The 10,259-nt window shown below is 54.3% G+C and overlaps 1 protein-coding gene across 1 annotated transcript; it reads right to left on the reverse strand.

Annotated features, from left to right (window-relative positions):
- Positions 1-3,271: 3,271 nt before the first annotated feature.
- On the reverse strand, positions 3,272-7,691 carry LOC127390255 (protocadherin alpha-2-like). Its single transcript, XM_051631570.1, has 6 exons — positions 7,476-7,691; positions 6,504-7,408; positions 5,469-6,387; positions 5,225-5,365; positions 3,409-3,462; positions 3,272-3,295 (listed from the first exon to the last, which is right to left on the reverse strand). Exons 1-6 carry the CDS (start codon positions 7,689-7,691, stop codon positions 3,272-3,274), a joined length of 2,259 nt encoding a protein of 752 aa, XP_051487530.1.
- Between the last annotated feature and the right edge of the window lie 2,568 nt (positions 7,692-10,259).

A 10,259-nucleotide genomic window follows, 5' to 3' on the forward strand; every position in this document is an offset into this window, starting at 1 on the left:
TTCCACCATCTGCACCTCGTCCAATGTTACCAACACACTGCCAACATGAGAGAAGAAAAAACAAGAGGGTGGGAGTTTCTGGTAAGAGGAGAGAAGAAAACTGAAGGGTCTCATCCCCCTGCATTGGTACCCAAGAAGAGAGCAACAGAGTGCAAGGATGTGCAGGAATCCTGGAGGCACTGACAGGATCCTGTGCAAGTAGCACTGCCTGTGAAGCCTATTCTTGATGTTTTCTACTGGCATCCTCTACACCACACTCAGGGAAATGGCATCTCCACCTAAGTGACATCATCCACTCCCTCCCCACTGACACACACCATGATCTATCCTGCTTCTCCCTTTCCCTCAGGCAAGACTTTTCCTCACTCAAGGTCACACTCTCCATGACAAATGCCCAGGTCTGACTTCAGCCACTCACAGGATCGCTGCCACAGTACCCAGGAACTGCTCCAGCCCAACAACATGCTCCAGCTGCAAACCCTGGTCAGGACATGATCCAGGTCTTCACACGTCCTCCCCTTCCCTCACCAAGGGCACAAAGGACACGTGGAGGGCTGCAAAGCCTCACAGGGTCTGACAGACTCTGCCCAGATGCCTCAACTTCACCCTGAATGGATGGTGGCTTTTCAGCAATCTCAGATGGAACAGCAGAGCTATGCATGAGAGCTTAAAGAGTCTGTGATAACAGCTTGACAGCCCCAATTCCAGTCTGCACAGATTTTAGTCTTTGAGAAAACAACACCAAATACTGAAGCAGAAGTGCACTCATGTTGTCAGCTGCGTGGGAGAATTTATCCCACAGCAAAGCAGAGCTGGGCTGCTCTGCAGGGTCTGGTGTGTATCTGCATCTGTCTGAATGAGTTAAGGATAACAACAAGACTCATCCTCTCCACAACTGCTGACTGTGCATGTGAAGAGGTAGAGGGAGTCCAGCACACAAAGACAACACCCACCTCCATCCATCCCCTTACAATCCCAAAGGCTCTTGCTTCCCCTTCCAGGCAGGCATGAGTGGCCAGAACAACACACCAAGAACCCCCGGACCCAGGGGCATTAGTCCCCACAGAACCTGCTCCCTCATTAGGATGATCCACCCGTGAAAAGCCACCAAGGCAAAACCACAGCACTTTCACTGACAACATCCCCTCAGTGTCCAACACAGCCATTCCAAGAAATGCATTCGGGTCCCTCCTCCACCCACTCTTGCTGCCACCTGCTCACACTGTGCCTGGAAGCCCCAGAAAAGGAACAACAGCAGACAGTGGTGCTGTGCTGCGCCCACCATAGAATCAAGGAATATCTCAATATGGAGGGCACTCGTAAGGATCATCCCATCCAACGCCTGCTCCAAGCAACATTTGCTCGATCCAACATGACGATACCACGACAACACCAGGACAAATGAACATCTCTCAGACTCATCTTCTTCTTATGTAGGAGAGACTTACCTGAAGCATCACTGGTTCCTTCTTCAGAAAAGAAATCTTCTCAGGGCTGGGTAATTGCTTCTAAGGAACATTCTTCTTTAATGTTATCAGAGCAGGATGGGGAAGATGGATTGGAAAAAATGACCCACATTCTGCAAAAAGCCTTGAAATCACTGGACAGTGCACAGGGCACCGTTGTGCTCTTCCCATACACTGATGGCCAACTGCCCAAAACTCTGCACCCCACCAGCTGCCACAATCCATCAGTCTGCATCTCACCCATTTCACTGCCAACACATTGTCCAATGAGAGAGAACAGCAAAAAATATAACAGAAGTTTCTGGTAAAAAGAGAGGGGAAAACCAAGGGTTCCCAAACACACCAGACTGAAATCTGAAAAGAGAACTTCTTCCACGTCCAAGCAAGACTAAGAGCAGAGAAGCAACCAAAGACAGGTTCAGAGAAGGCTGGCCAGATTGGATGGAAATTTGGAAAAGCTTTCCAAAAAAAGATACTCAGTACTACTGGAGTCCCTGAGAGGATCCAGGGCAAGCAACCCTGCGCACGGGACAACTTCCCAAAGTTTTCTACTGGAATCATCTATCCCAAAGCCTGGGAAATGACATCTCCAGCTAAGCAGATGTTCTCCAGTCCTTTCCCAAAGACATTGTCCATGGTCTACACAGCAGCTCCATTTCCTCAGGGAAGACTCTTCCCCACTCAAAGTCATCCACCCCATGATGGATGCCCAAGCACTAATCCACACCACTCCCAGGAACATTGCAGAGCACCCAGACATTGCTCCACCACTACAGCAGGAACCAGAAATGAAACCCACTCTGAGCATGACCCTGGGCTTCACATGTCCTCAACTTTCCCTCACAACAGACACAGACAACACATGGAGGGACACAAAGACCCTCACCATCTGGCAGGCTCTTCCTGGCTGCACAAACTTCACTCCAAATGCTTTGTGACTTTTCAGCAATCTCAGATGGAAACACTACAGAGCAGAACTTAAGAACTGAGTTCTTAGGAATTCTGTGATTAGAGCTTGGACAACTCTGATCCCAGTCCACATGGATTTTGTTCTTTGAGAGAAGCACAGCAAATGCTGCAGCACAAGCACACTCCTGGTATCAATTGAGTGGGAGAACCTGTACCACAGGAAACCAGATCTGGGCTGCTGGGAAGGATGTGACATGCACGTGAACATACTGATGCAGCATCTCTATCAAGGCCACTGTGCAAGTGCACAAGTAGGGGAAAGCAAGAACATACAGAAACACCCACTTCCTCATCACAACTGCTGACAAATCCCACCTGAGGAGGAGCAAGGAAGCATCATGACAACATCAACGGCTGTGGAAGCCACATCATAAGAGGCCAGCACGTGTCACACCATTTCTCTGGCCAGGAACTCAAGTCCACACATTTTATATGTAACCAATATAAAAACCACTATTAAAAAAAACAACAAACAAAAAAAAAACCTCAGATGGTGTCACACACACTGTGATCAGCAGACTCTCAGCAGTTCACCCTTCATGGTTTGCCAAGCTTTAGCTCTCTCATGGAAATGTTACACTCCTGCCAGCTCCGTCACACCTAAAATATTACACAGTAGTATCTAGAGATGGCAAGAGAACAATTCTTATGTCCAATGACACAGATTTCTTCCTCTCAGAGAACAACCCTAACGCAGACAAGCACACCACCATACTGGATATACATGATAATCTGGGGCTTTTTAAAACAGAAGGTTTCCAGGGTGCCATAAGGCTACCAGTGCTGATGCAAATACCAAAAGAACATCACAACAGACCAGCATACATCACATCACTTCACTCCTCAAGCCAAGAATGGATCTAGAGGGTGGGAAAAGAAACAGAAAATTCCCAATTCTGCCATCTGCCTTGGGTCACATTCCTCTCTCTGAGGAATGCTGCTCCTCATGCTGCTACCTACTGTAGAAACATACCTGGAAAAATAACATAGGAAAAGTCTGCGAAGCCTTTCGACCTTCACATTGACTCTAGTGGGAAAACAAAAAGGGAAAATACACCACGGGGAGAGAAAACTCTGAAGCCCCAGGTATCACTAGGCATTACTTACTTGTCAGAAGGCAAAGAGAAGAAAGAAGGGGAGACTTCAATAAGAAACAGGCATGTTCAGCACTCAGCAAAGGTAAATAAAGCAGTAAATAGTGTCTGGGGAGCTGTCATCTCCACAGCCTGCCTGTCTTGAACCCCTTCAGGAAACTCGGGTGGAAATGCTTCACACCCGTAGCAGGAGCATTTTATTTCCCAGAACAGCAAACCTCAGCTGAGAATATTAAGCCCCAACAGCCCCTGACCTGGGGCCGGGAGAGAAGGGCAACAAAGACAAGAAGGAGCATCAGTGGGAGGGAGAGGGATCCTGACAGAGCAGCCCTAGCTGCCAGGCCTCTTCCCAAGGTTTTCTACTGCCATCCTCTACCCCACACCATGGGAAACAAGATCTCCACACCTAAGCAGACATCACCCACTCCTTCCACAAAGACAGACCAGATTCTACACAGCATCTCCATTTCCCTTAGGCAAGACTCTTCCCCACTCTACATCACCCTTCCCATCACTCTGGCCCAGCCTCTAAAGACACAGAATTTGCTTAACCCTTCAAGATGGCCAGATCTAATCCCTGCCCTGCATGTGATCCCAGCCTTTGCACATCCTCATCTTGCCTCACGATTGGCACACTCACCTTTCAGACATGCCACACTCCCCTCTGGCTTCACCAGTCTCAGCTGAAACCATTACATACCTGGGAGCAACACCACTTATGGAGGTGATGTCACAGCAGCTCTAAAGACAAGGGCATTGATTGCACAGTGTGAAAGAACAACCCAAACGTGGATCAACACACCAGTATCACTGATGGTATCTACTGCACAGGAAAATGTGGTGTTGGGTATGGGATGGGTTTTCTTTCAAAAGAGGATTTCCAGGGGTTTTGGAAAGGTGTGGCTGCTGATGCAAATATACAAGTCACATCACAACAGGCTGGTGTGTGGTGACACCGCCTCCCTGGCCAAGAGCACAGGCCCACAGTCCCATTCAGATGGGCAGGAGAAGAAACACCCACCTTTGGTCAAAGTCCTCCGCTTGAACACTTTATGTCACTCTGTAGAGTAACAACACACTTGGAAAAAGAACATGGAAAAAGTCCATATTGACTTCCCTACTTCATTAATAGCTCCAGTGAGAGAACCAAAAAGGAGAAAAGAATCCACAGTGAGAGAAAACCCTGAAGAGCCAAACCCAACCATGTATCACTCCTTTTCTAGGGAACAACCATAGAAGAGGACAACAGTTTTTAACAAGAAACTACCTCGGACACCACCAAGATCAGCACTCAGAAACAGGGAATAAAGCAGAAAATACTGCCAGGGGGACTGTCACATCCACAGCCCCCGTGTTACATACACCTCTGGAAAACTCGGGAGGAAATGAAACCAGTCAATAGGCAAGAGCTTTGATTTACATCTACAGCAGAACAACCTCAGACAGCAGCAAACCTCAGCTGCAGCCGGTAACTGCTGCGCCCACCAAGGGAGGCAAGGACGCTAAAGCAGATGCAAAAGTCCCATTAACACCGGGAAGCACCCGCCAAGCACCCACCGCCCGTAGCACCCACGGGAACACACCGGCCCCCAACAGCCCCAGACCTGGGGCCGGCTGACGAGGATGAGAAAGGCCAGAAAGAGGCGGGGGGGAAAAGCGGGAAGGGGCGAGGGGCGGGACAGGGAGGCCACTGACCGTGTCCAGCAGAGCGGGCGCCTCCGGCTGCGTCTCCTTCGCCGCGGGGCCGGGCGGCGGCGGCGGCGGGAAGTTGGGGCTGAAAACCATCAGGTCGCTCTTGCCCGCGCCCTCCGCCACGCACAGGCTCCGGCTCTGGCGCTGCGAGTACGACCAGCTCCCCACTTCGCTGGCGCACACCAGCGTCGCCGCACCGGGCCCCGACACCACGCCCGCCCGCGGCGCACACCGCGACGCCCCGTACAGCACCACCGCCAGCACCAACACGCTCGACACCGCGCAGATGGCCACCACCAGCCACACGTTCGTCACCGACGACCACGACAAAGCCGCGCCGCCCTCCGCCACCGACAACGGACCCCCGCCCCGACCCCAACCCCGACGACAGCGACGACCCCGCCGCCGCCGCCTCGGCGCCCTCCACCAGCGACACGCTCAGCGTGGCCGTGGCCGAGCGCGCCGGCTCCCCGTGGTCCCGCACCACGATCACCAGCCTCTGCCGCGGGCCGTCCGCCTCCTCCAGCGCCCGCGCCGTGCTCACCTCGCCGCTGTACAGCCCCACGCGGAACGGGCCCTTCCCCCGCGGCTCCCACAGCTCGTACCGCAGCCACGCGTTGTAGCCCGAGTCCGCGTCCACCGCGCGGATCTTCGCCACCACCTGCCCCGCCGGCGCCCCCCACGCCGCCCACGCCCACAACAACGCCCCCGCCCCCGCCACCGGCCCCGGCGCCGCCTCCCACGCCGCCTCGCCCCACGCGCCGCCGCCCGCGGCCGGCAGCAGCGCCGGCGCGTTGTCGTTCTCGTCCACCACGAACAGCTGCACCGTCGCGTTGCCGCACAGCGGCGGCTCCCCCGCGTCCACCGCCCGCACCTCGAACTCCAGCACCTGCACCTCCTCGTAGTCCAGCGCCTGCAGCGCCCACAGACGCCCGCTCTCCGCGTCCACCGACACGTAGCTCGACGCCGACCGCCACCCCCCGCCCGAGCCCTCCCACACCGAGTAGCTCACGCGCCCGTTGCCCGCCTCGTCCGGGTCCCGCGCCCACAGCCGCGCCAGCTCCGCGCCCGCCGCGTTGTTCTCCCGCGCCAGCACCGTGTACACCGCCTGCGCGAACGCCGGCGCGTTGTCGTTCACGTCCGACACCGGCACCCGCAGCCCCAGCCTGCCAACCAGCGCCGGCGCCCCCGCCGTCCTCCGCACGCACCTCCACCTCGTACTCCGACACCCGCTCCCGGTCCAGCGCCTCCCGCAGCACCAGCGAGTACGACCCCCGCGAACGTCGCCACCAGACCGAACGGCGACGCCGGCCACACCGCGCACGACACGAGCCCGTTCGCCCCCGAGTCCCGGTCCCACACGCTCAGCACGGCCACCACCGTCCCCACCGACGCGTCCTCGGACACCGGCACCGACAGCGACGTCACCCGCACCTCGGGCGCGTTGTCGTTCACGTCCAGCACCTCCAACACCACCTTGCAGTGACCCGACAGCGGAGGCGTCCCCTTATCTGTCGCCTCGATTTGGATCTCGTAGGAACGGACGTCTTCAAAGTCCAGGGCGCCCCCGAGACGGATCTCGCCCGTCTTCGGATTTAAGCTGAACAGGTTAAATCCCTTTGGGGGAAAAGTATTTACCGCACTGAACGTCATTTCGCTGTTGCTTCCTATGTCCGGATCCGTGGCGTTCACCCGAATCACCAGTGTCCCCTCTGCAGCGCTCTCCGGCAGCTGCACTTTATACACCGACTGGTTGAACTGGGGCGCGTTGTCATTTGCATCCAGCACCGAGATCACCAGCTCCATCGTGCCCGACAGAGACGGCCGGCCCCCGTCACTCGCCGTCACCACCACACGGTGCACGGGCAGCGTCTCGCGGTCCAGAGCTTTCGTCAGCACCAGAAACAGGGATTCTCGGTATTCGTCACTGCGCTGTAAATCCAGAGCGAAGTGCTCGCTGGGGCTGAGTGTGTAGGAGAGCTGCGCGTTAGAGCCGATATCCGCGTCCGACGCGCCCTCCAGCGGGAACCGAAAACTCGGATGAGATGATTCCGCGATGCTGAGGTTTTTTCGGGCGGCGGGGAAGAGCGGGGCGTTGTCGTTGATGTCGGTGACCTCCAGCTCCACGTGGAAGACGCGCAGCGGCCGCTCCACCAGCACCTCCAGCCGCAGGGCGCACGGCGCGCTCTTCCCGCACAGCTCCTCCCGGTCCAGCCGCGAGCTCACCACCAGCGCCCCGCTCGCCCCCGCTCACCTCCACGCTCGCCCGCCGGCCCTGCGCCACCAGCCGCAGCCGCCGCGCCTCCGCCTCGCCCGCCTCCAGGCCCACGTCCTGCGCCAGCCGCCCCACCACCGTCCCGGCCTTGGCTTCCTCCGGCACCGAGTACCGCACCTGCCCCACCACCACCGCCCACACCGCCTGCACCACCAGCACCCGCACCGCCGCCGACACCACACAACACACGCCCATCGCCGCCGCCGCCCGCACCGGCCCCGCACGGCTCCCCGCCGCCGCCCGCACGCACGCACGCACGCACCGCCTCTCCTGCCCGGGGACCCCGCGCCGCCCCCCGCGCTCACAGCCGGGCTCTCCGCCGCACCGGGGCGGAGCCGCCTCGCCGCTCGCCGCCGTTTCTCAGCCTGCAGCGACACCGTGTGCTGCTCCGCCGCCTCACACGCTCCCCGCACCGACCGCGCTACCGCCTCCGTCATGCTCAGCTCCTCTCCCGTCTCTTCTCGCCGCTCGCCTCTTTCTTTTGCTCTCCTTTCTCACACCTTATTTCTTATGCTGTACTTGCTTGTTCTTTCTTTGCAGACAATCCTTTATTTCCTTCTTTCCTATTCTGTCTTCCTTTCTCTTTCTTACTCCGTCTTCTTTATTCTACTTCAGTGTCTTCCTCTGCTCTATGTGTTCTTCTTTTTCCCCCGCGCCTAATCTTTACCTGCTGGTCCTCTTCTCTATCGTTTCTTCTTCCTTCCTTCTTTCCTTCATTTGTACCTTGTTACTTCCATAAATTCCATCTTTGCCTTGACATTTCTCTTCTGCGATTCCGTTTGGGTTTTTTCCCTTTCTTTCTCCCTTTTTTTCCTACCCTTTCTTCTCATTCCTTTCTTATGTCTTCTCTTCCCTTCTCCATTTCCTTCTTTCCTTGCCCTGTCTCCTCTCTGCATCCCCCATCTTTTGTCTTTAAGGAACTGCAGCTTAGCTGCCATCTACTCTTTTCGGTTTTTCCTTAACAAAAATCTTTTCCATGTCTACACACTCCACATTCCCAATGAAGCAAAGACATCTCCTCAGGCACGAGATCTCATTCCACTTCCTCACCACTTTTCATCAGGTCCTACACAGTGTGCCTAAGAAACAAGGATGCTGAAGAGGCATCAAGAACAAAGGTGAAAGCTGGTACTCTCCTCTATTGCCTCTTCCATCTTTCCAGTTTATTCTTTCTTTTTCTTTCTCACTTGCTCGCTTCTTACTGACAGAGGTTCCTTCTTTTCCTTCTTCCTTTTCTTCTTTTGCTCTTCCTTCTTGTCCCCTTTCTTTCCCTCCTGCCCTATCCTTGCCTCCCATTCTCTTCTAATTCCATCCTTGTATCTTCTGTTCACTTTCCTCTTTTAAGAAATTTTTAAAAATTCCACACCAGGTTTGCCATGAGGCACAGACCTGCCCTTTGGCAAAGAGCAGCCTTTCCTTTCCCCTATCACCTTCCATCCTTCCAGACAGGGAACAACCTTCCTGTTTTCCTTCAGTCTATGGATCCCCACCTCCCCTTGCCTTCTGGAAGAAGAACACACTCTTGACCATTCCAGCCAGCTCAGGGATCAGAAAATAACAGAGCGAGGCAATCATACATCAGCAAAAAAACCCACCACTCTCTGCAACACAAGCCCAAGACCCAGATACTTGGATGTCCATGCACACAGGCTCCAAAGAGTCCAAACCACACAGGGCAGTCTCTCCTTCAGGAACTTAAACCCATCACAACACAGCACCACAACTCTCCGTGAAGGCTGAAAAAGCACAGGGCAAGCACAGCTCCCAAGCAGCTTTCATGTACCTCCATTCTTCAAGACTCCTTTGCCAACTACATGGTCAATGTCAACATCTTGCTTTCCCTTTCAGGCAGGCAAGTGCTGACAGAATAACACATCAAGAACTTCCCTACCGGGGCCTTTACTTGCCTTGGAATAGGGGGTACCCCATGAGGGTAACATCACAGCATTTACACCAAGAACAACATCCCCTCAACAAGCAAAACACCCATGCAGAGAAATTCAATGGGGTCTCTCCTCCATCTGTGCTTGCAACCACTCCCACTGTGCCTGGAAATACCAGGACAGGAATGAGAGCAGGAAGTGCTGCTGTGCTGCTTCAAATTGTAGGCACTTCAATCTCAGCAGCATTTGATGCATCCAACATGACAACACCACGACAAAAAAGGAACAAATGAACATCTCTTTCTCAAACTCTCTACATGAGTAACTTACCTCAGGCATCACTGGTTGGTTCTTCAAAAGAAAAAACAGTTTCAGGACAGCAGAAATGGTTATAAGGGACATTATCAATTCACATTACGAGAAATTTCTGGGGAAGATAGACATTTAAAATTACTCACACCATGCAAAAGCCTTGGAGAGGCTGGATAGAGCACAGTGCTCCCTCACGCAAGAGGCAAGCAGGAGGAGAGCATGAAAACTAGAGGACCTTCTGTCAATGCCAACCTCACCTCAAAAGAGTGGAAAAGCCATCCCCAGCACTGAAGACAAACCTCCCAAATATCTACAAAGTGAAATCTGCAAGAATTCCACCATCTGCACCTCGTCCAATGTTACCAACACACTGCCAACATGAGAGAAGAAAAAACAAGAGGGTGGGAGTTTCTGGTAAGAGGAGAGAAGAAAACTAAAGGGTCTCATCCCACTGCATTGGTACCCAAGAAGAGAGCAACAGAGTGCAAGGACTTGCAGGAATCCTGGAGGCACTCACAAGATCCTGCGCAAGTAGCACTGCCTGTGAAGCCTATTCTTGGTGTTTTCT

Source organism: Apus apus, chromosome 13 (genome assembly GCF_020740795.1).
Source record: "Apus apus isolate bApuApu2 chromosome 13, bApuApu2.pri.cur, whole genome shotgun sequence".
In the NCBI taxonomy this organism is placed as follows: domain Eukaryota; kingdom Metazoa; phylum Chordata; class Aves; order Apodiformes; family Apodidae; genus Apus; species Apus apus.